The sequence below is a fragment of the Haliaeetus leucocephalus genome, unplaced genomic scaffold, assembly GCF_000737465.1.
Source record: "Haliaeetus leucocephalus isolate CR32 unplaced genomic scaffold, Haliaeetus_leucocephalus-4.0 Scaffold228, whole genome shotgun sequence".
In the NCBI taxonomy this organism is placed as follows: Eukaryota; Metazoa; Chordata; class Aves; order Accipitriformes; family Accipitridae; genus Haliaeetus; species Haliaeetus leucocephalus.
The window spans coordinates 23490244-23515941 of NW_010972664.1; the positions used below are offsets into that span (position 1 = coordinate 23490244).

General features: G+C 46.1%; 1 protein-coding gene across 3 annotated transcripts; it reads right to left on the reverse strand.

Annotated features, from left to right (window-relative positions):
- Window positions 1–9010: 9010 nt before the first annotated feature.
- Window positions 9011–25064, reverse strand: ING4 (inhibitor of growth family, member 4). 3 transcript variants are annotated; one of them, XM_010567556.1, is made up of 9 exons: window positions 25000–25042; window positions 18947–19213; window positions 12186–12257; window positions 11824–11990; window positions 11520–11634; window positions 11089–11197; window positions 10613–10760; window positions 10144–10205; window positions 9011–9923 (listed from the first exon to the last, which is right to left on the reverse strand). In XM_010567556.1, exons 2-9 carry the CDS (start codon window positions 18984–18986, stop codon window positions 9884–9886), a joined length of 753 nt encoding a protein of 250 aa, XP_010565858.1. In that variant the 5' UTR covers window positions 18987–19213; window positions 25000–25042; the 3' UTR covers window positions 9011–9883. The 3 variants fall into 3 exon arrangements, 2 of the variants coding, with proteins under 2 accessions (XP_010565858.1, XP_010565859.1); XM_010567557.1 differs by lacking the exon at window positions 18947–19213 and having other exon boundaries at window positions 25000–25064; XR_774331.1 differs by lacking the exons at window positions 18947–19213; window positions 25000–25042 and having other exon boundaries at window positions 9059–9656; window positions 9750–9923; window positions 12186–13131.
- Between the last annotated feature and the right edge of the window lie 634 nt (window positions 25065–25698).

Below are 25698 nucleotides of genomic sequence, written 5' to 3' on the forward strand. Positions count from 1 at the left end.
GTCCGCCCTCGGGCCCAGCAGGGCAGCCCTGGCGGGGCGGAATGGGCAGGGGATGGCATCACAGTCGGGGTGCCGGGGGGGGCGGGGGAGGGGAGCCGAGGCACGGGCTCGCCAGGGAAGGTGGGTGCCCCGCGAGGAAGGAAGAAGCCGGGGCCGTGGGAACAAGGCAAGCAGGAGGAGCGGGAGCCGACCTGCTTTTTGGTTTGTTTTTTTTTTTTTAGCCCCCTGCTCCGGGACATCGTGGTGGCTGGCAATAACCCACAACAGCGTTTGACGCCTTGTCAGGCTACTCCCGGGCTGAGGGTACCCCAAAAGCGGTACCTTGCACCCCAGAGCGTTTTTGTGCTCGTCTATGGGGGAAAGGGGATAAAAATCTGTTCCACCCGCAGGGGATCGAGGTGCACCCCACATCTCCCCAGGGAGCATCCCAGCACCAGCTTGCTTCAGGACGTGGTGGGAAGCTGGTTTGATCTCACCTGGGCAGCCGTGCCGCTTTCTGAGCGCCCAGCGAGTCTCGGGAGCACCGGGTGGTCGTCTTCTGCCTCTGGCACGGGTGTCCCGAGTGCCTCTCTCTGCGTGGTAAAGCCTTCCCAGGAAAAACCGGGAATGGTGCCGGCAAAAGAGGCTTTGGGACCACCAGCACAGAGGTGCCCAGAGCCCCACAGGGCTGATTTTGAGGGAGACCCCCCACACCCACGTGCCCGTGCCCGGTTCTTACTACAGAGACCGAAGCGGGGGGTACGCGCGCACCCCACGGATCGCAGCCGACGCGGGGCTTCCCACGGCTGGGCACTTTCTGAATGCAAGAGGGAAAGACACGACCGTAACCATCACGGGCAAGCAGCTGTCAGGGTGGTTGGAAAGAAAACGCTTGGCACAGCAGCTCCCAGAACTGCAGCCATAAGCAAAACGCAGGGTGGCATAGCGGCTTCGCGCACCCGCCGCATCACCCCGCAGCCTCCGCTCGGCTGCGGAACGACACCCTTGCAGAACCGAAAGAGGAGCCGCAGGCAAAGCGGGCAAAGTTATCAACAGCGTAGCAGGATGCTGCTGAAGAGGTGTCGCTTCTGTCCCGAATCCCGGGAGATTCGATCAGCTCTGCCGTACGCAACCGCTGCAGAGCGCGCTGCGGATGCGCCGGCTGCGATTGCGAGGCTGACGCGTCGCCTGAGCGGCCGTACGGGCTGTCAGGGTGAAAGCTCAAATCGCTCCAGCCATGCGGTCTGTTAAAAAGGTGTCGGGCGACAGCACGTAGCTCTGCCAGTCCTTACAGGAGACAAGCTGTAGTTTGCTCTAAGATGTCTTGTTGGAAGGTGAGGTTTCTGAGAAGCTTGAAGCCTGAGCATTTAACAGCACTGAATTTTAGCTTTTTTTTTTTGCAGCTTCTTAGAAAGATAGCGAGCAGGAGACATTTTCCAGCTAGCTCTTGCCACTCACATTAAAACACACAACGCTGCTGGGGCTTGCAAATTTTAGCCAATTCCTAGTCTTCCATTGCTTAGCTTGAGACGCGTTGCGACGCATTGCTTATTAGCTGATTTTAGACAACTCCAGGGCCTTCAGCTCCCAACTCGGTTAATCCCCTCTGCTCCCCAGTGACCGCGGAGCCCAGGCTGATTTCTGTCATCCCGACTTGAGCAGCTTCCCGGGGGAACTCAGTGCTGACCTCAGTGGCCGATGGAGATGCATGACCTACGAGAGCATACTGACGTGGCACATCACGCAGTGGTATTAATGTCTGGCAGGTGCTGGCTACACGGCCTGCGTCTACGTGTGCCAGCAAGAGATTTATGGGACACGAAAACAGGAAACAAGAATGAACGGACCAGAGTCCCCAAACATACAGAGACCTCAAACACAAGGTAGGAGACGAAGGAGCTGTCAAAGAAGTCATCCTCGGCTGATGCTCTAGTAGCAACGCCTGTGGGAAGCTGCTGTATATTTGGAAAGAAGGCGGTTAGTGATGTGAGGACAGGTTGGCTGCTTAGCACTTACCATGCACTGTGACATACCCTGGATTTGGTTCAGGTTGTCAAAAATCCTTCAGGGAACTCTTACGGTCCGCAAGCGTGTTGAGAAGCCAGCTCGTCTGCAGCCTGCAGCCGGCAGGGTCGGGAGACTGAGGGCGCGGGAGACACTGCTGTGCTGTTCAGGCAGGTTTGTGCCAGGTGGCCATGGGGCACCTGTGTTGTGAGTTTCCACAAAAAAGAAGTCATCTTTGGGAAAGGGATGAGGACAGCAGGAGCAGTAGTTCGGACAGGAGGCATCAGTGCGGCAAGCAGCGGGGGGAGTCTACTCCCTGCTGCTGCATCAAGCAATTACGGTGGTCAGTAACGCGCAGCACAGGGGTGAAGTTAATTCCAGTATTCTGATTTCTGAGGGGTAACTTGGCACCTTTAAGGCTGTACCCCTGATGAAGCATTACAAGCTGTACAATTTTTGCAATGAAGCAGATTTGCAACCTTGTTTTCGGAGCCGCCAGAAAATGGCGTTTCCCGCAGAGGGTGTTCGCGGGCTGATGTACGCAGCTGTAACCCTCGGGCCTACAGCGTGCCTGGCGCCAGCAGTAGGGATGTGTAACAGCAGGATAACAACTTGCTGCTGTTACAAGGAAAGGAGCTGCGTTTTCCATGTTGCTATCCGATTGCCACGTCGATTCTGAGCTTCGGAAGAGCCTGTCTGGTTTGTGAGGGACCACCCTTTGGCAGGCAAGCTCCTCTTCTGAGTTAGTCTTGTTGTTGTCCTCAAAATCTCCGTTATTTCTCAGTATTTTCCACTCTCCGTGTTCCACGCTCACAAACACAACCAGCAAACCCGAAGACCGGCTGCCATCTGGTACTAATGGAAGAGTGGGCAGCCCAGCCAAGAAGCCATCAGAGCCATCGCACAGCAGCCAAGGAGAGGTCCTCTTCCAGTGCAGCTCTACGTCGTCCATGAAGCAGAAGCCACTTGGAGAGCCCAACGCCGAACACCTCCATCCTGGCAGCTATGGCCCTGTGGGAAGGGCTGTGGGTACCAGCCGCTCAGAGCAGAGCTGAGGTCTCCACCTCCACAGACAAAAGCATTAGCGAGCGTTCTGATTTAAACCAAAATGATATGAATTGCTGACTTTAATCACAGGTTAAATAATCTTCATTCTGCAGTTGTACTTTATTTTGGTAGGTTTACTGCCACTGGCTGAGAGCTATGCGAATATGCTGATAAATATAGACTTTACATTAAAATTGGCAGTCGTTTTAACTTGGTGGATATGTTAATCTATTCACATTTATACAAGCACTGTACAGTTATGCATTAATTCAGATACTTCATTTACATTTTATTTTGTTAGGAAGTAGTGAATGAAGCATTTTTTGCTTGTCATTTAGAAAATGGAATATTTAATTGATTGCAAAAACAGCATTTAAAGGTGGTTTCTTGAATTAATAATACAACCTAAAATGAAGTGGATTCATAAAAGCCATGCTTGCATGAACTGCTCTAGTCTTTTTAGGCAGGTTTGTTTAGTGCAAGAACAATCTGATTTAACCACAAAGTTATCCCTAGTGCAAGCAGGGGCTAGGACTACAGAGCTCCAGAGAGGTCTCTTCCAGCCTGAGTCTTTCTGTGGTAAGTAAATGGGTTCTTCCAATGACTGGGTCCTTCAGGCTTTCGGAACGAGGAAATCTCATGCTCTCACTTCTTTTTCTTGCTGCTTGTCAATGTGTAAAAAATACTTCCAGCCTTTTCTCCTCCCAGCCTGGCTTTCAGCTTTGAACGAGTTCTCCCTTCGATGGCAGCAACCCAAACCTCTGAAATTAAATTGTACATCTGCAAAAACAGACCGAAGTGGGCAATTTGCTGAACGCTTTTTTCACACCAGGCTTTAGGAACTTAGTGTTTGTCACAGGTTTGTCTGTCCTTAAGACTGGGGCAAAAATGCCTTTTTTAAACTAACAAACACATTTGTTTTATGCATTCAGAAGAATAAACATAAATTAGCATAAATTAATCAAGATGTTTGACTATTTTTATAAATGAAATGCATTTTATTTGATAGAAACAGCTATATTTCTTCTGATACTGTAACTGCTAGGCAACGGAGTTGGAGAAACTTCCTTCAGTTGTCTTTGGAAAGAAAGATAGGACATTTTGTTTCTTTCTATTAGTCTTTAACGCTTTTAATGCTGCAGTCGTCCTTGCCCACTGTCGCTGCTTTAGAGCAGTCAAGGATAGCACGCTCCCCAGATGTTGCCACTCAGCTTGTCAACATCTCCACAGTTTGTCCTCCTGGTTCACGTGGCAGGGAAAAAGTAGAGCCATGGTTGATTATACGAAGGACAACGACTCAGAAACTGTCAAACCAGCCAGGTCTGCGTCGTGCAGGGCCCTCAGTCGAAGCTCGCTCAGAAGTTTGGATAATCACACTGCTTTAAACGATCTGCCGACGAGCGCTTGGTACACGACCGGTGTGCCTTGCCCTGCTCCAGGAGACGTGAAGTATTAGAATTCCTGTTGCCAATTTGCAGAAGGCTGTTCACCGTAGCTGCGTCGTGGTCTGCTCTCAGTGACCTCAACGTCCTGCTGTGTGTCACTTAGCCAAGCGAACGACTAGATACCCTCCGTATCCCTCCTTGCTGGGACTTGGAAGAAGTGCCACCCGTTTCTCTGAAGATGTCAAAGGGGAGCAATCCTGCTGTCACCTCTAACTACCACTTCTCGACAATGTGTATCTGCGTATCTGCAATGAGAAACATCCTGGGAGGACCTGGTCTTATTTTCAGCCAGTATGAGCAAGTTATCTCTTGGAAATGTTTTTCTTCTCCGCTGCCAACTTGAGATCTCTGGATGGATTTGGCCAGCATTTGAATCGAGCCTTCAGATCTTCAGCAACATCACCCTTCACCTGGAGCCACGCAACCACTGCTTCTTATACTCGCTTGTCTCTGCTACAGAGCGTCTTGCTACCCAGCATATATCTGACCTGATTTAGGACAGAGAGCAGCCCTGCTTTGAAGGGCAAGCTGAACCAGATGACCTCCAGGCGTCCCTTCCAATCAGTGTTTCCGATTCTAAGATATAGATATTTAATATGCAGTAATTGTCTCCTAAGATTTGATCCCAAATAATCTAAGTGACTATCACCGAAACACACTCTACAATTGAGCCTCAAATAGTCTGCTTAAGCACAGAAGCCTTACATGAACTCTTTAACAGACAGTAAGAGACCATCTACCACACAGCTCTGAGGGTATAGTTAGGTAAATAATACCTTAAGAGCGCTTAATGAAAGGCTGACCGCTGCTGAGCTATGGGGCTGGTTTAATTGCTTGCTATGTTTGTAACAGATGAAGAAGGTTGTCCCACTGGTGGAAGGCGACGGTCGTTCCTGGGACGGTTTCTCCGCACATCACACAGCGGACACGGTGGTGGCAGAGCCCGGGCAACCGGCGCTGAGCGCATCTGGTCGCTGGAAAAGGGAATCCTTTGCTGAGCAACCTCATCGATCACACTTGCCCAGCTAGCTAGGAGTGATGCCCGCAGTTGAGGCAATCACAGCTGGACAAGATAAACCGGTCATTTACATGCATGACCAATTATTATTAATAAATGGGCTGAAAGAGGCCGGCAGAAGTCTTCTCTCTTGTCGTGCTGTACGGCTCCAGCTTCCTGAAACTCAGACTTGACTTTACTCATCAACTAGGTTATTTCCAGTCACTCTAAAAGGGCAATTTCTCCAGCTCCATTTTAGAAAGTGTTTATGTTGCACTGACAGCTGTGCCGGGAAATCTGCAAGCTAGCCAGTTCTTTAAAGAAGTTCATGATTACTTTAACTTAGTGTATCCCCCCCTTTAAGCACTTTAATTCTAGGAGAAGTAAAATTTTCAGATCCCATTACCACTACAGTAATACAGGTAACTATTAACAGTGATCTTTAAAAAAAAAAAAAAAAGTAATTTTTGACTGACCTTTTTCTGCTGCTTCCAGTCAAACTGATTTTATTTTGTTGCCCTGGATTTCTTGCTTGGTTTAGAGAGAAGCAATTTACTTCTCTGCTGTTTCAGTATTTCACATCTGGACTGCTACGGCAGCCTTCCTGACATCGTTAAGGACCAGCACAGAGCTGGCTTTTTTCCAGCCTTGTCCAGAGCCTGACAGAGAGCAGACCACAAGACGCCTTCGGGTGGCTTTCACAGGACGACAAACACCGTTTACTGAAGACTGCTGATCAAAAAAGCCTTCGCCCCAATAGATGCTATTTAAAATCCTCCTTACTGTTTGCCTAGGAAGTACATCATCCCCATATGACACCAGCACCAACACAGAATAAATATTTACAGAACACTTCCCCCTCCTCTCATTACAAACAATTCTGCTATCTGCAGTTGGTAATGGACATGTGCCATGCTCAATTATATCAAAAACAAAAGGCATTCTAAAAAAAGCTGCTTATGTTTCTAGCCTTGTCGCTTATAGGCTTTGTTCCCACTGGCTTCATTTTTGTACTTTGTGATTTCTAGCTTCTACTGTTTCTTTTATTTTCCCCCTTTGGTGATTAAATATTGCACAGTTACTGTCCTTATTCCCGCTCTTCCAAGGTTAGTTTTTAATGTCCTTTCATTTGCATTTATACTTGTAAGCCATTTAAAAATCCTCAGGTTTTATCCATATTTTTGTCTAAGTTCCCTCTTCCTTTTCAGATCCCATTATCACTACAGTGATACAGGTAACTATTAAGAGTGATCTTTTAAAAAAAACCCAAAAACCCCTCCCCAAAACCCAAGTGTTTTTTAACTTTGACTTAAGTCAGTTTTACATACATTTTTAAAGACCCAGAATGCAGACAGTTTTTGCTGTCCAGTAAGCATGAAACACCAAGTCAGCTTACTAAACACATTTCTTATGGATAAACTCAGTTTAAAAAAAAACCCAAACAACTATCTGTTCACTATTCACTTACCTCAAACTGGGCTAGTCCTGCTTAAACTTGTTAGAACCACTTATACCAAGCCTTTCCTGTAACAGGGATTAAGGACCATTAATTTGCTATTTGTACACCGACGGAATGATGGCAAAAAGATCCAAGTCAGAGCATTCCCTCAGCTGCAGCGAATGTCCCCGGCGCACTCCACACTGCTGGCTGAAGACCCCTTCGTCGGACAGAAGCAGGACGCAATGGCAGAACGGCGGGTAAGCGGAGATGCCCACCTCGTGCTCCCCGCCGTTACCTCGCACTGCATCGGAACCCGCCGAGGTGTTCCTCGTGTGTTTTGCATAACCTCGTCAGACTGTTCTAATTCTTGGTGTGCCAAGAGGCACAACGGTAACCCTGCGGCCAAGCTTTAGTCTAAAACCAGGAGTATTCCGGTCTCCCTCCCCTTCTCAGCATCCTACGCTGACCGCAGAAGACCCGAGACTTGTGTTTCCCAAACCAGAGCTACCCTGAACAGAGTCACTGCTCCACAGTAAGCAGCACCTGAACAGTAACAGGCCGTCTTCTTTCCTGGTTTGGTGTACAACACACCCCCGCCCGCTCACAGTTCTTTCACATTACACCACATGCATTTATAAGCTACTTATTATCCTTCATCAGCAGTAGCTTCATTACAGGGCCAGCACTTCAAACGCCTCTCTAGCCCACAGTTCCTAGAAAGCTTGCTGCCAGTGGTGGTCGGGACAATCCAGTGTCCTATCCCATCAAAACCAAACCACTTAAAGGAGCATTTGCATCCTTCGTCGCTTTGCCCAAAGCCCATTTTCAAGTTCAGACCACCTCCTCCGTTTGTCCTGTTAGCTGAGCACCCAGCTGCCATCTGGATAAACCCCAGCTGAAGAAATTTGTTCTCCTGCCACAGCCTTCTCACCCACTGGATGATGGCACAGCATCTCCCATTACGAAGACTGTACCACACACACACAACCGACACCTTCCAGGATTTACTTCCTCTCTGTGTAAGGAGGGAAGCCCCAGGAAAATGGTTTAAGACAATCTGGGGATTGAGATTCAGACCGTGGCAGTGGTACCACAAACCATGCAAACCACAGCCTGGGTAAGAACTTACCTCTATTTTTTTTCTGTGCAAAATGGGAAGCCGAGCACCCCTTCTCGAAGCAAAAGCAAAGGCTGACTCAATGCTAGCTCACTTGGAACAGAAGACTTAACACCAGCTTCTAAGCTGATGGCTTTGACAGGGTCAAAGCCTGTACAATTACAACGTGAGAGTAGCATTGCTCTTTACTACAGAGTCCTCTGAAGGGTTTTAATAATGAAGCCCTAGAAGAGCTTTGGCTTCAGGACTGCAAAAACAAAAATGCTCCATTGATCCTCATACAAGTCACTCGTGTGAGGAAAACATTCCAAGTTTCAGGTGAAAAGCTTAAACCCTCCTGAATAGCAGAGAACAAGCAGGAAGAAGAGACTCAAGCTCATTAATCTCCAGGCCATGCCAATGGAATTGATGAAGGGGAGCTTCAGTATGGATCATCTCCTCACAGTTACCTGCAGACACTACAAAGAGAGACACATCTTCAGTAACTGTTTTGGAGCCTAAGATTATCTTAGTAACAGCAGCTGGAGCTTCTGGCAACAAGGTGATCCAAGGTGAAAGTGACCCACTGGGAAGCAAGTTATCAGGATAGCTGGAAAACCTATCCACATTCTTGGATGCATGTGGTTTGTCCTGGCGGCCGATTTTCTCAGCTGAGCTGCCCAACAGCCACAGTGAGGGCTGGTCTTCTATAACTTCCACCTCTCCTCATTTAAGAGAAGACAACAGATGTAGTAAACGATCCAATGAAAATGTGAATAGATGTCCACTCTCTTGTGGGGGCACAACTGAAGGGGCAGATATTTTTCACAGCCACTAGAAAGCTTAGTAACCTTTTGCAAGTATGTTAGGTACACTTTCAAGTCTGACTTAGGCAGAACGTCACTTACTAACACTGCTCAAAACTGCTACAAGAAAAAGCTGTACTGCATTCACCATTTAGAATAAAAGCAGAGCCGAGAGAGAAAGAATAACTAAAGAGACCAATTGCCGCAGTTTACTTTGGCGGTGACAGCAAGGCAAACAGAGTATTTGTTTCAATGAACTTTATTTAATTCCGTATTATACAAGCGGGATCTGAATCCCCAAACTTCCCATCGTCAACATAATGGAGAAGCACCACCGCACAAAAGGAAGGCAGAATTTTGGAGCTGGAAGACAGGCTAGATCAAGCCATTTCTCCCCATATGGTCAGAAATTCTTCCTCCTTCATACAATGTGCTTCCCAGACCAGCAGGTTTACCCCAGGAATAAGAGAGACAAAGCTAGCTCTAAACACTCCCTCCTCCTCCTCTCCCCAACAAAAGAGGCCACTCAATGACAGCAGTGGAATGGTTAAAGATAGGGAGTACATTAGGATTTCAGTCTCTCAACCAGCCCACTAGATTAAGAAGTGGCCTGGTTACTCCCTCTCTCCTGAACAAGATCCAGGAAAATCAAAGACCTAAAATGCTGAAGACTTACCTCCTTTCCTTCCCCCATCCCATAGCCTTGTTCTCTAAGCAGAGAGTAGGCAATGAACTCTGAGGAGGCTGAGGGAAAGCCAAGGAAAATCAGGGGCTACCTGAATCCCTGGGAATCTGGTGGCTACCCTGGTGCCCTCATTCATTCCCTTTGAGGTTCAGAGACCTGTTTGGAATAGTACACAGAGAGGGCCTCCCTTAGGGATTCGGAAGCAACCAGGGACACAGAACACACAGGAACCGCTGTGAGGGTACACACCATTCCAGGGATGGCCCAAACCACAAACAGGGCAAGACTCCCCCCAGCCAAGGCCCCAAGGGCTGGGGGAGCTGGGACGAGGCCCTGGCAGGGGGAAGAGAGCTCCTGCAGCAGTACTGAGGGCTCACGGGATTTTACTTCTTCTTCCTCTCCTGGGAACAGCGAGGGCAGAACCTGGTAGAAAGGGAAGCAAAAAGCCAGCATTTAGGGCATGACATGAACCTCGAACATACAGTCCCAACGGACCTTTTCCAAGGTCCCAGACAAAGCCTTAATTCAAATTTTCTTTTTTAAGAGGTCTTCTAAGTGCGTATATACAGTACTCTCCCTTCTGCCACCCAGGACCTCCCTTTTCCAAAGACCAATGGGCCCTCCAGGTTGCTTGTTCACTCACCATTTTCCTCTTGGTTTTGTTGTCAGACCCACGCAGGCAAAATGAAACCATTCAATGGAACACTGTTGGGATGGAGAGCAGTCAGTTGAAGAGCAGCTTTCTTTTGAAATCATTGCTTCTGCGCTACCAGAGTTTCCCAACATTTGATCACAAACTCCTAAATCCCTAGCAGCAATCAGGGAATGCAGACTCACACCCAGCCTACACATTGTTAGCAAGGAGAACTCCCCTCCTCCCTTGCTAACTGTAGGGTCAAGAAAACAACCTGTCATTTTAAGGAAACCCCTGAAGAACGATGCACTTAACAGGCCCTAGCAAGCCACCCCTCTGCCCTTCCAAACTATCGGAGGTAAGCCGCCTTCTTGTCACTGCTTGCTATATCAGGCCCCACCCACGCAGGACAAGACTTTCCGTACAAAGGCTCCCTCCACTCCCTTCTCCCCCATTTCCATCAAGTGCAGGCTCTTACATCTGGGTTGTCGCAGCCAATCATCTCCCCATAGGAGACCTGGTGGCAGAGGCAGTAAGTAGGCTCATTGGGGTCCACGGGCATATCCAATACATCCGAAGGGTGCACGTTTCCAAAGGTGACCGAGGGCATCCCATACTCTGTGCTACTGCAGGACAGGAATAAAGTAGGTCAGCAAAATAACTGGCTTCAAGTCCCTTCGTGTCTCCCAAGACAATGCCCTTGTTTGCCAGAGACAGCCACTTCTCTTTTTTTTAAGCACATACACCCCACTGAAGTGACCTGCTTTCCCCTTCATGCCACACTCCCCTGAAAGAATTAAAAGGTTTCCTTCCCCTTGCTTCCCAAGAAGGGACAGGGGGAACACCATCTAGGCTGCGTGGGGATCAGATCCTTCGCAGGGAAGTCCGGCTAGGCCTCCCTTGGTCTGATTTGTAGTGCTGCTCCTCATTCCCACAAATCTCGTAAACACTTACGTGCGGACAAGCTTCAGCTTCTTTTGGGCAGTTTTTGGCGCTTCCTCATCAGAGTTCTTCCCTTTCGAACGAGCACGGGCAGCTTTCTTCTCTTTTTGGGCTCGGCCCTCTGGTAAGAAGAGAAAAAGGTGTTGCATCTGCCACCCCATCAAAACAGACACCTGATAGTAGCAACCTCTCCAGCACTAAAATACACTCCTACTTCGGAGTGTATATTGGCTTTGGGCTGTGCACCCCATCTTAATTTTATCTAGCGGCCTTGAATATGCTCACACAAGAAGAGCCCAGGTCACCATCTTTTTACCTGTCCTTCAGATTCCAGCGTAACAGTCTTTGATCTGTACCACTCCAGTGCCTGCCTTCATCCCCACCACTTCCACAGTCACTTGGCTGCCTCCTGTATCAATCTGCAGCCCAGTGGTGGTACTCACTCTTCTTGCCCTTGCTGGAAGAACTGTCATAGTCACTCGACTCTATCTGCTTCTCCTTCAGGTCTGCTTCAAAGCGAGCGAGGTCTGTGTCCAGCCGACGGATGTGCTTATCAACCTGCAAAGATGACAGTGACCAGGAGTTACCACAGAACAGAGCCCAAGAGGGCAAAGAGGAGAGGGCACGGGGCTTGCGTGCTGAGAAGCAAGAGTGGATAGGGCCTAAAAAGAGGGATCGGGGCCTTCCAAAACTGGGGGCTTTAGTACAGCCTTTCATGCGATAAGCACTAGACACTTCCCTTCATACCATCTCGTAGGTCTGCATAGCCAGCTGAACCTTGTCGTCGCCAAACTCCTTGCATTTCCCATAGGCCTCCTGGATTTGCTTGAGAAGCCCCAGTTTCTCCTCCGAAGACAAAGTCCGCGCATTGCTGATATACTCCGTGGCCAACTTATCGATCTCTGACTTGAGGTCTGAAACAAGTTTACCATTAAATACATAAACACACACACATATACACACACACTACAGTGCCCTCCATTAAGAGAGACTGAAGGATCAGAGCTTCCTCCCCTGCCCCGAGATCCCCGTGATAAAGGCAAAGGAAAGAAAAGCTGGTCAAGCTGCATCCTTCCTGTCTCGTCAACAAAACCATCTCTAATCCTCACCTTCCGTCCTCTGATCCAGATCTCGCATGAGCTGGAAGTTTCTCTGCAATTCAAATGGCAAGTTCTCAATACCTGCAGGGAAAGGAGGATACATGGAGAAGTCAGGCTCCTGTCCACAATCCCAAGGCAGGAACAAAGCTAACCGGTAACACCACTCCAGCGATTCCCAACGCCCTTTCCTGGTGCACATCAACGTGCTTCCATTTCTTGTCAACTCCAAAGGAGACAGACTATAAAAACGTGATATATTTAATCCAGAAGCATAGTTCTATAATACATACTAGTTAACAGAAAACTGCTGCCATGCAGAAAGGCCTACATTAAGAAAGCAGAAAACCAAAATTTGTAATAAAGTCAGTCATTATAATACGACATATCCATCCAAGAACTCCATTCAGTAATGAAAAAATAGTACAACAGCTGGTAAATAATGCCATTTAGTTATTTCTACACAAGGATGTAAAAATTAAATTTGATCAAATGCTAATTCACTGAAAAGTTAGTCTGTTTTAGTGCATCCATTTTACATATAAAGGACAGGAGACACTTTGTGCAGAGCCAAAGAGCAAGTCTGAGACAGGACGGCGAGCAGTCAACAGCAGTCTTAACCCCCGTCACGTGTTCCTTGTTCTGCCTTCTGCACCATAATCTCAGTGGGGTCTGGCCAACACCTGGAAGGATGCTATACATCATGAATAATAAACGTTTGTGGGGCTCTGAATGAGCAATGTGAAGTTGATAGTCAATTAATTTTCAATGCACTATGCTAGTCACCCCCTAGGCATCACCAGATGCTCAACTGACAAAGCTGATAAAAACAATTCTCATTTTTCCATGCCTGTCTAATCAAACTGAGATCTAGTGTCACTGCATTAACCTGAAGTCCACCTTTATACCTTATAAAAAAATATATCTCTCTTGCAGGTTTAAAAAAAAGGGTGGGGAGAAAAGCTCTTCAGAAACATACCATAAGTATGTCTGCTTCCTGAACCCACTCTCCAACACACAGGGTGTGTAAATGAAGGTGTGCCTACTCAAAATCAAAACTAACACATCGGTCCTGGCAGCAGCCTCTCTTTTCAGAGCCACATGTTTCTACAGCAGAGACATTTCCCTGAAAAGCAACCAGCCGGCAGGGAAGGCCTGTGTGCAAGAGGCAGCTTTTAACAAGTACTACACATGGGCCATGAAATTAATTCCTACAAGAAGTAAAAACAACTGTGGGCCTTACTGTGCTCCGATGCTGTTCCTTTAACTTATTTTTTTGCACAAACAGAATATAGGAAGTTACATACAGAATCCTTATAAGTAACCAAGCTATTGCTTCAATAGATTTCTGTTGCTGTTTCTAATTTAAATATCTGAGAAATGCTCAGATGGTAGGTGTCCTTGAGTACCTAGATACATAATCACACAGCACACACACATCACCCCCCTGCATTCAAGGACAGTTAACAGTGCAAAATCAAATTCTCAAAAAATTAGTAAGCGGCAAAATTAAGGCTGTCTGCACATTCCTGAATTTGATACTTCCATGTTTGTCCAGCATGAGGGACTTCACACAAGGTTCAAGCAGCCGACTACCAGATTACATCCCTACAGTTCAAAAAGCATGTCAGAAGACAACCGGGACACATTGCTGAAAATTATCGTTGCTTACAAAGGGAACTTAAGGCAGGGATGAAATCCAGCTTGGGAATCTCAGGACCATGCCTTTTTCCTTCCTGCAATCCCCAGCCTTGTCAAATCCAAACCTTTCAATTTATACAGCAAATGAAACACAGGTCATACTGCAGCACGCTACTTTTCATTCCTCTCCAAAGCATTGCCTGCAGAAGATAAGACAGGTATCCTCCAGAGGAAAACAGTATCTGTTCTTGCACTGCACACAATATGTCAAATTTACACTGAGTTTACTAATCCTGGAAGATCTCGACTTCTAAATTCTTGACTTTGTAGTTTTAAAAAAAGATTAACGTAATTTCTTTTTATCTTCTAAAAAGGAAAGTCGGTAAAAGCACAAAATCCACTGGGTACAGTCAGTTTTGCCTCAGCAGGGCTAGAAACCTTTAGATAGAGCGAGTACCTGAGCTAGCACAAAAAACAGTAGGATGCTATTCTCCAGGCAGAACAACCCCACACGAGGTTACGGCCACATTTCATAGCGATGTTCTCGCAGCAGGAGAAACTCGGGTGGGAGTTTGCTTCTGCTACAGAACCTGAAAGGGACTGTGCTCTAGTTTTTACAGCCGTTACTGTAAAAATCTGCCACTACCGCTAATGCCAGCACGTGCCCTGGTCTGGAAAGCCTCTCTCTTCCCTTTGCCTCTACGTGCCTGGTCTCACCTTTTCAGCCCGTGCCATCTATCCTTCGGAAAGTCTCTCTTCCCAGTGCCTCCTCCCCTCAATGCCAGCCCCTCAGCCAGGTCAGCAGCTCCCCTGCCTCGTTACCTGCCTCCGCATGTGCGGAGCTCCCTGCTCCCGGCAGCGCAGGGAGAAGCATTATCCAGCTCTGGCGCTGGCCTAGCAGATGCTCAGCACAGACACAATCGGCAAATTGTTTACCAGTCAAGCACGTATAAGCAATGATCTTCCAGAGGCTCATTAGCTGGGCAGGTTTCCACCGGGACTGACGAGACAAGCCCCTGTCATTTGAATTCCTTCCCTGCTAAAACCAGCAAAATAATTTCTTAAAACCCCAGCAAAACGTTTCACTCTGCAAATCTATTATCGGACCAACATTCTCCAATTGCTTCATTAATAAATTGGAAGAAAACGAAACAAGTGACAGTACAATGACTTTATAATCAGAACTGTTATAAAGATGCTTTATCTATTCAACTGAAAGTGGAAAGAAGCTGAGTACACCATTACAAATTATGACCCAGAGAGAGTTTGGCAAGAATACATAACAGATAAAGCTGCAGCTAAGCAAATTTTAACTGAGCAACCAACTATTTGTATGGTATGTAGTTTAATCTAATTACGGAGAAGTTTTCTACTATCTGCAGCTTAACTCAAAAACTCTGGTGTACCCTTAAACAAAAGTGATGCTTTGGATCACAGAATTTATCGCAGTAGTCAGAACGCTTGCTGAAATTGCTTGGCCTGTGCTATGCTGGCTATCAGACATCATCACCCTAAGAGTCCCATTAAAAAAAAAGAAATAAAAAAAAATAATCTAAGATTTAAGTTTCCATTTCCTCATTCCTACTAACACAACACACTTTCCCTCAGTCTTTCTAAAAATGTTCATGTTATTTATGTAACTTCGTTTCCTCCTGAATTTCTCTTTTTTCCTTTATACTTCACTTGCTCTTCTTACTGTAAGATGCACCTAAACTTTCACAACTAAATGCTATCTGTTGTAAAATACCCAAATAATTCTCAGATTCTGAAATGGACCATAGTAAAGAAAAAACACCCTAGAGGCATCCTCGAACACTAGAGAAGAGGGAGTGAATGGCAGTCACTCTGTCCCAGACAGGCAATAGTCTGACCGAAAAACAAAGAAAAAGCAAGGGCCTCTTTTGACACAAATGGCATAGCAGAAAGAGAGGAAGAGGAGGATGGTGAAGATGTACAGTGAAGAAAGTGGTAGCAAGGTCAGCAGCTTGGCCCAAAGTGTGGGCTGGCATTAATACAACTGTGTCCATCTGCACAGATCCACTCAGAGCCATGTGCAGCCCCACCGTGCCCCATTCGTTCCTGTCACAGTACCATCACCCGAAAATCATCGGCACAGGTCTCTCATTAAGTTTTTCCCACCCCTTCCTTTTCTTACCTTGTTTTCATTTCTTATCACAAGTTAAAAGTCTACCTACCTTCGTCTTTCCTTTTCTCAATTCTTATCCCTTCTTCTTTCATCTCTTTTATTCTCCTCTTCCCTTTTAATTCCTTCCCACAACCATGCCATCTTATCCCTTAAGAACCACGCACTCTCACTCTCCAAAAGTCAGAATCCATCACCACCCTTCTTCCCCTCCAATTATTATTTTATTTCTTTCTTTTTAGAAACACATGTGGGGTGCCAAATGTAGGCAACTGACATCTAAACTTCAGCTACTGTAACAATGTCCAAATTCCTAGAAAGAGATCCATTGCACCAAGTACCATACAAACACACGCTGCCTTTCCTGAGAAAACTGTTCACCTACCATGTTCAGGTGCATGTTTAAATTTATTAAAAAAAAAAGTGAAAATACATTTTGAAACTTAACCATGGTTGCTTTATTGAATGGTACAGATTTCAGCAAACACTTTAAACATCACATTGCTGAAGGTAATTAAAAAAAAAAATCCTCCTTGTGCCAGGGACTGCCACGATCAGAGGGTAAGTTCCTTGCTCCCTGAGATAGGAAATTGGCTGGGATCTTACAGAGGAAGTGCATAGGACTTTTTGGTACTCTGTGATTCTCATAATTCTGTAGCATTTGAAGTATACTGCAGGACAACTGACATACAGCAGTCTTCAGGAGCTTCCTTATTAGGGGGAAGGATGTCTTTTATAACCCTCCATCCCTCCTTTTAGAGGGTATAACCCTTTTAAACTACTGCTTCTACTCAGTCCTTTCTTCTCAGATAATTATTTATCTTCCTACACAGTTTATTGAAATTGGTGCATGAGCATAATATATACCTTTCTCTCTATTCCTATATGGCTCAGCCCTACTGCATTATATGCATCCTAACCTGTAACATTATCCTCACAACAGCTCTGTAAGGGATAATACTACCTACATTTTTACAAATGGGGTACTCGGGTGCGTGGTAGGCTGATTTAGCCGCAGGCAGGCATCCAGAAATTCTGTGCCCACGTCATATACCCCAAGCCCTGGACCAGCGCACTGCACACTAGTCCACCCAGGCACATCTACTTCAGGTACTGTCCAAAGAAACAGACATCAGTCAGCAATGAAAGTCAATGTAACAGCCACAGAAACCTAATACTCCCCCAAAGAGTGGACCCTTTTCTTGGGGAGGGAGGGCTCTTTTTGTCTTCTTATTACATTAGTTCAGTGCTACAGCATCCACAGCCAAGATAGTAGGCAATGTTGCTAAGTCTCAGAAAAGGGATCTTTATTGCTGCATTAAAGATCAACCCTGATTTCAGAAGCTTGGAGGACTTGTGTCCTGGTTTCAGCTGGGATAGAGTTAATTTTCTTCTTAGTAGCTGGTACAGTGTGTTTTGGATTTAGTATGAGATGAATGTTGATAACACACTGATGTTTTCAGTTGTTGCTAAGTACTGTTTATACCAAGTCAAGGATTTTTCAGCTTCTCATGCCCAGCCAGCAAGAAGGCTGGAGGGGCACAAGAAGTTGGGAGGGGACACAGCCGGGACAGCTGACCCAAACTGGCCAGAGGAATATTCCATACCACGTGATGTCATGCCCAGTATATAAACTGGGGGGAGCTGGCTGGGGGGGGGGGGGGCACATCGCTGCTCAGGGACTAACTGGGCATCGGTTGGTGAGTGGTGAGCAATTGCATCACGCATCACTTGTTTTGTATATTCCAATTCTTTTATTCTTGTCATATTATTATTATCATCATTATCATTATTTTCTTCCTTTCTGTCCTATTAAACTGTCTTTATTTTTTGATTTTCTCCCCCATCCCACTGGGTGGGTGGGGAGTGAGCGAGCAGCTGCGTGGCGCTTAGTTGCTGGCTGGGGTTAAACCATGACAGCTTGGAAGACAGACATATCAAATGATACTCGCACCACTCCAGGCATTTTGAGCCAGTCACAGGTCTTCAAAGGCAGGGACCACCACCAAAGAGATCACAGGGCTGTTTGCCAAAAAGGTCACATCAGATTTGCTGTTGGGCAAGTGAAGAAATGTGGAGAAAATGCAGTATGCTTTGTCTTGTAAAGCCATCTTGTATCAACTCTGATAAAAATACTGGTCAACAACAGAATCAATTCTAAATGAACTGGTCATTAATAATAATAAATGTATTAGCTTAGTGTGGGCTGTGCCAGCAGCTATCACACAGGAACAAATGATGCCTATGAATCACCAAATTCTCTCCCCTGCATGAGATCTGTTGTAATTTTCCACAGATCACGTGTGCTGCATCACAGATGCAACTAATCCAAAGTCCCAGTGAGGTGAAAGGCATCTTTCGCTACACTAAAATGGCACTGAATATAGAAATAATTTTTTAAGAGATTTGCGTATCTGAAGTATGACGTGAGAAACTTTAGAGGCAAGAACGGGAGGGTATGGCTGCATGCTACATTGGGGACAGGATAAGAGTAATCATGGTAGGTAAAGTGAGAGATAAAAGAACTGCTGAGGAATGTGGAATGCAGCCAGGACTGAGAAGGAATCATGGGCTAGCCTACAGCAAGTTCTGACATCACACCCATGCCCTCTCAGAGTATTAAGATGTCAATACACATCATACCCTCATTTGATGAAGCTATACAGAGGAAAATCCAGACAGATGTAGCTATTCTGAAAGAACAATCCTATTTTACTGGGTTAGCTAATGTTATCAAGGAATGAAAGGACATTCCCATGTCAGTTGTAGGAGAAAGATGACTTTCAAGAGGGCATATGCTGCTTCTGTTGCTCTTTGCTTATGCTGGCATAAGTTTTCTAGTATTGACAAACCCTCAACTGGTGCAGCTCTATGCGCCTACTGACATATGCAAATAGAAGGAGAAAAGGAAACTTCATGCCTCCCTAATCAGTATAAAAAAGGGGAAAAACCCAAAAGAAAACAACTACACAGTACCATGTTAACTTACCAGCTGAAGTCTCCTCATCTAAGTCTGCTGTCTCCATCATCCTCTTCACTGAGGCAGATATGTCCTAGTGTCTGCTCCTGGAACGGGTCCTGACTGGTGGCTTCCAAGACAATGGAATTAATATCAAGCAGCCATCTGAGTAGACAGGCCAGTGACATCCTTCTACCTCTCAAGATCACCAAGGTTACTAGCTCTCTGCTGATGAGTCTCCCAAGCGTTTAGGTCTAATTTAGACCAAATGTTGGCAGAATCTAGTTCCTCAGAGGTCTGGGGTGGGGGAAGATGGAAACACTTTTTATTGTTTTGTTACCATTCCTTGCCAACATTTTATGCTGACATTTATTCAGTAACAGACCAGTGTAACCACATGGAAATCCGAACTTCCTTCTAGTATGGCACACACTTCCCAAATGGAACAACGTGTGCTCCCCGTTCGGCAAGACAAATAAAGCAACAGCTTCATCAGTCCAGGCAGGAACATACACGGTGGACAGTGACAGCAAGCACCAGCAGGGAAGGTGCTGTCTGATTGCTTTGGAAAGCACACCCGCAAACATGACCCTTCCATTCACCTCAGCCAGCTGAGCAATGGGGCAGACATGTCCTCACCAGTAAAGCATAGGTAGGTGAGCAGAGAGGCCATTTCATAATAAATTCAGGCACCAGACAGTTGAGAAGAGGCACATGCCTTGGTTCTGTTGCCATAAAAGATAAATTTGCATGTTGTCACTAAGTATACTTACTTTATTCTGATACCCACTAGGTGGGTAAACAGGGAAGCACTGACGGTAGAAAATACACGTGGTTGCCCAGCAGTTCCCTCTACTATAAAGACAATCCCTACACTCATGGCATATTCACATATAAACAGAGACTTGTAGAAAACTATTTGGGACTGTTTTCTGAATATGTGTACTTCAATGATGCCTATTGCAAAGAAGCTCTGCAATCCTCTTGAAAATTCCAAACATGAAGAAGACTCAGTGTTTGCATCTCATCTGCTGGAAAATCTGTATTAGTCACCCTTCCTTTCTCCCCCTCAAAGCCTCCACTACAGTATTTCTAACCCAGTACAAGTGCAAATACTGAGCCAAGCACAGTAACTCAAGTTTGAGCAAGCACAAACTCCTCTAATGAGTCTTCATGCACATTCAATGTTCTCATCGCAAAACACTATGTTTTCTTCCTTCTTATTCTTCCCCCATTCCTTACTACATCTCTAACTCCTTTGCACCTGTAGTTTTTCCCCTACTAAAGCTGCATGGCTTTCTTGGCATGAGGGAAAGCACTTCAGCATCTTGCTCTCTCCCCTCAGAAGCAGGCATAAAATGGCTGAGAGACCAGGAGGAGGACAATATTTGAAGATATGGAAATCTTTTCATGCTTAACTTCAGCCACTGGACAGAACTGAGGAAAGAGCCATGCTCAAAGTAGAACACTTGGGAAGAAGAGAACTGGAACAAGAAATATTCCTCTTCTTCCCCTTCCCCGAATCCTTTGGCTCAGTAGTCATCGAAGGGGCAGCTTCAGTTGGACGAAAGAAGGAAGGTGATCAGTAGACAAGATATGGAGTTCCTCTGTCAGGACGTTCAGCACAGAAGGAATGTGCGTATTTTTCTGCTGCAAAAACATCTGCTAGGAGCATAACACATTTCAGACAGATATGCTTTCCAGTTAACAGCTTAGAGCAAAGGCAAGGGCATGTCTAATCTTAGGTCTAAACCCAGTTTCAAATTACAGCAAGGACTTGAAAGCTACTGAAATACCAGACCTAAGAAGCTGCCCATCACCTCTTACTAGAGAACTGCTGTTAACTTGGCTACTCCACAAAAATCTCCTGGAAAAGAACTTTAGATGTCCGAAGCAGAGGACTCAAAATTCATGAAGCAAAACAACTGAAGCTATATGCATAGCTTTGTCAGACTGATCGTGCATTTTAACACATAGTTTTTAATTACCTAACCGCATGAGATTTTGATACAACGCGTTTCTCATTCCCAGTGACTGAGCAGTGATTCAAAGTTTTATTTTCTTCTCTTTGCTCAATACAGAGTCACACATAATGACCCAAAACCCGATCTGAAAAATTGACTTGGTAATCAGCTTTTCAGGGTGTTCATTACTGTGACATTAGAATGCTTTTTCACAATGCTGCTGTGGAGTAGCCCACTTCCCTTACCAATAAAATGAAGGTCAAGAGATTTACTGAGGCAAAGAGATTAAAGCCAAGAAGACCAGCTAATTACAAACACATCTCTTGAAATGTCTAAAAATGCTACATAGCCTGACTTTTCAGAATTATCTGTTCAAAGCAGACTTCCTTTGCAGCTATGAGCATTCTGCACATCTGCTCCTCTGACTACAAATTTTTACTCATTATTTGAGGAAAGTGCAATCCGTGCAAGGAGAACCTGTAAAAAGTGTGACCCCCAAAATAAACAGAAACATCAAATTCACTTTGTCAGAGTGGTATTCAACTGCCTCAAACATGAGGCCACCTTTTTTCTTCCTACAATCTTCACTTAATTCATTATATACCTTCCTTTCTTCAAAGACATGAAGAGGTCCTACAAACAACTGCCCTCTTTCATCACACACTCCTCATTCATTCCCTGAGCAGATCCAGCCAGTAAACCATATGAAAGAGAATCTCTGTGGGAGGAAGAAAAAAATTTCAACTGAAAACCGTGTCTGCATTAGCACTATAATATGAAAAGAATTCCATGCCAAGAAGTAAATGTAAATATTAGACATTTTTAAAAGAGCTGACCAAAGGTTCTGGACTATTTATTTGTATAAATTTTCAGGAAGTTTTGGAACATTAGTGAACTACTTCAAAAATGAACTGGATGTTTTTAAAATACTGAAATAATGTTAAAAAAAAAAGCAGGGGGGAGGAAGGAGCGAGGGGAAAACTGAATGCTGGCAGACAGGCATGAAAAGAAATGGAATAGCTGATCTGAGATAACCTCAAAGAATTAAATGAGGGTGAAAATATAGATTAAATGTTAAACTTGCCAGACCGGACATTTTTTGGTAAGAGTATACACTTCATTAGTGAAAATAATTTTTTGAAGTGATTAAACTACAACTTGCACCAAATACTCGGTGTAGTATCAGAAAGTATCTTGTGTAACAAGCTAGAATAAGGAAAAAGCAAACACGAGATATATTAAAAGTACTTTAACGGCTACATAAGGCTTTAGAATGCAATATAGAGAACTATTAGCAGTGGCTGCACTACTCATGCAAATCGAACAGAAGCCGTTCTCGATCCAACAAAAGAAAAGTTAGTCACTTCGAAGTGAGATGCAGACTGGAAGAATGAGAGCAGAAGGAACAGACCACTGGGACAGCAAGAAACAACCTGATGGCAAACTGATACTCTCCACCAGGTCTTACAGAGTGTAATACATTTAGGAATGAGCAATATAAGTGATGGATAAAGGATGCTGGACCATATTTCTAAGAAACAGAAAGACTGTATCATATCAGTATCATGGTAGAGAGTTACCTGAATATGAGCTCCCAACTGAAATGCAATGGCAAACAGGGATAAGGGCACACCCAACAGAAGAACGGTAACCTGACTTCTTTAGTTAGTACCACGAAGAAGACTGGTTACTAAAGGACTGTATGCATTTTCAGAGAGTCAGAAGTTCAAGTAGGATGTCAAAAGATTAGAGCAGGCTTAGAGAAGAACAATATGGGTAATGAGAAAACTGAAAAATATGTTATCACAGGCCCTTTTTTTTTTTTTTTTTTGCTAAGTTACCAGAAAGAAGGTTAAGATTTAATCAAACAGAGGGAAGAAACTTTTAATAAGGGAACACTTCAACATGGCAGGTAAGAGGTATTATAGGTGCAATGACTAAATATTGGAACTGTGAAAATTAACCACAGACAAAAGTCACAAAACCAAGACAGGAAAGCTTATCAGCAAACTAACTTACTGAAGACTGAGATGGATGCTCTTTGACTGTAAGTATTACAATTCATATGATGTGCTTTTCTGAAAGAAACTCTAGATTAAGCACAGCAACTGTCTTACAATTAGCTAACAAAGGGAAGTAATGTTGCATATACTATACAGGACACCAGACAAAATTGAAGAAGGCTGTAAGAGCTCTCAGAGTATGCAAAAAAGGCTAAACCATTGCAGCCAAGATTGCTTTGTTCTTCCTAACAACTTTGTAGCCAAATTTAAGTACTTTTAGATTGTGCACATTACTGTTTTTTAAGCAAGATACCTTAAAAATGACAGTCTACACCACCATATTAATATCTACCTTCAACAGGATGAGAATGTCTAATTGGACCACACACCTCAGCTGAGAGAGAAAATAAAGAGTTTGTCATTTTCTCTGCACACTTGTACTAGAGGGGAACAGAGGAGTTTCATTGATTTTAGCTGACAGTAACGACAAATCCAGAAGTGTTTGACTTTGGTGGGAGCACTCTCTAGCCACCAAGCTCTTCTACAGCTTCCTTTCTCTCCAACTTAGTATCTACCATACCTTTGCACACTCAGTACTGCATCTCTCATCTTTGCCTACCATCTGCAAATCCCAGTCTTTCACTCCTTCATCGTCACACTGCAGCTCTTACTCAAAATACACTTGTGCTCTCCCAGTAGGAAAACCCTGCATCCTTCCCCATGCACTTACTCCTTGTCCATCTGCTTCTTTCTCCTCTTGTCTAGCCCCCGTCCTCCCAACTCTTGGCCATCTTTGCTGAGGAGCCTCAGTCAACTGCAGTCTCCCACAACGGAATGAGAAGAGCAGAACATACATCTTTGCTCAGCAATCGTTGCTCCTCTCTAACAACCTGCCTCCTCATCCAACTCTTCTTCCTGGCTTCTGCATCGTCCTTCCTCACAGCTCCTAGATCCTTGCCAGTTCACTTCCAGCTTCTTTCCAGCTTTTGCTGAAATTTATTACTGTTCTTGAACTTTGTTAACTTAATTCACAAGAGGTTTCCTTTCCTACTGACAAAAGGAGCACGGCAGACACGAGGAATGAGACCCCTTGCCTCCATATCAACACCTTATCAGCTCTGTGCTGGAGGAAACCTAGTGCAGAAAAACTGAAGAACCAAGCTCCAATGTTTCCAAGCATATGCAAACAGAGACCAAGAGATTTAACTCGGCCAGGTATAGTGAAGTAAAAGACATGTTACCAGAACTACCACGCTTTAAACACACCACCCCATCAACATGCTCCCCTGCGTCTAGTGCTGACACCAGATCAGAAGGAATACAGGAAGAGAGCATTCACAAAAGAACAGGTTACTACATCTTTACTCATTAGTACATTCTTTCAAAAACAACCCCTCGTGATTAGTCTACTTGGCTGTTTTAAGCACGCAGGGGTAAAACACGCATTGAAAGTCTTATCCCCGAAGGGCAGAGTTTGACCAAGTTATAAGCACCTTAAGGCAGGCCGATATCATAGGAGGGCTCCGATAACGTTACCAGCTCTGTTAGTATTTACAGAGCTCTTCTTCGACCAGCAAAACAGGACCGCAATTGTAAAATGACAGCAAAGGAAGCTATCAAAACCGCCTCCCTACAGATACAAAAAGTCATCTTCGGCTTTATTTCACTAGCCCCGCCGTTCATCCCGGGAAAGCCACCGACAGCCAAGCTGCCGCTCCCCAAAGGCGGCTGGACCAGCACCGGCCTCCTTCTCCCGGGGACAACCGGCCGGGAGCCGGGCTCCCGGCAGGAGATCCCACGGCGGAGGGTCAGCCCGTTACCGGTGCTCCGCCGCAGACCGCCGCCGTTTCTAAACGGCCCCGAGACGCCTTCTACGCGGCGGACGGGGCCTCCCAGCACGGCCCCAGGACCGGGCGGCGACGGGACCCCTCACGGCTGGGCCGGGGGACAAGCGGGCAAGGCTGCCGCCCGAGAGGCTGGGAACAGGCCGCGGGTTCCCCAGGGACCGGTAGGCCCCGGGGCAGAACTCGGTCCCCGCGGGGACCCGCCCCGAGCCGCCGTCGGTCGGTCGGTCCGTCCGTGACCGCGCCGGCCCCCCGTCCCCGTCGGCTCTTACTATCCAGGTAGTGCTCCAGGTACATCCCCGCCGCCATCTTGGGCCCCGCACACACGGGCGCTTCCGGCGGGAGCCGGAAGTGGCCCTGCCAGGCTGCGGAAGCCGCTTCCGCCCGCCTTCCCGCTTCCTGCCGCCATTTTGGGCTCTGAGGGGGCGGTCCGCGTCCTCGGAGAAGGACGGCGGCGGGCAGGGCGGTTTCTTCTCCTGCCAGCCCGCCGCCTCAGGTCCCTCAGCGGCACCGGCCCCCGGGCTGACGGAGGGAGGGTGCCCTGCGGGATAGACGCGGCCCGTTTCGCTGCTGGTTGCGGGGACGAGGCGGCTGGAGGAGGGCCTCGGCCGCAGGGCACGGGGGGAGCAGGCCCCGGGGCTGCTTGGGTCCGAGTCCCTGAGCTGCGGGAGAGCTAAATACCTGCTGCCTTCATCTCCGCGCCAAAAGAAACGGGCTTCGTCTCTGCTGGCTTCACAGAATTTTCAGAAGCCTGGCTGGGCGCTCCTGCCAGATAGTTTGAGTGAAGAAGTGCTCTTTAGTTTGTTATGGCACCGTATCTTTCCCTTCACCCTATAATTTGCCAGCAACGAGTAGCTGCTGCTGTGCTACACGCTGCCTTTACTGTAAAACGGTTGTGGCACAAACTTAACATAGTTAACAAACCAACAAAGCAATGAAGTTAAACATGGGACTGTGCTCTCTTTTCTCCA

Excerpts from the sequence above, each read along its gene's own strand:
- ING4 (XM_010567556.1), bottom strand. The coding sequence starts at position 18,986 with ATGATGGAGACAGCAGACTTAGATGAGGAGACTTCAGCTG. Across the intron at positions 11,991-12,185 it reads TCTGGATCAGAGGACGGAAG|ACCTCAAGTCAGAGATCGAT; the intron begins GTGAGGATTAGA and ends AACTTGTTTCAG. Across the intron at positions 9,924-10,143 it reads ACAAAACCAAGAGGAAAATG|GTTCTGCCCTCGCTGTTCCC; the intron begins GTGAGTGAACAA and ends CCTTTCTACCAG.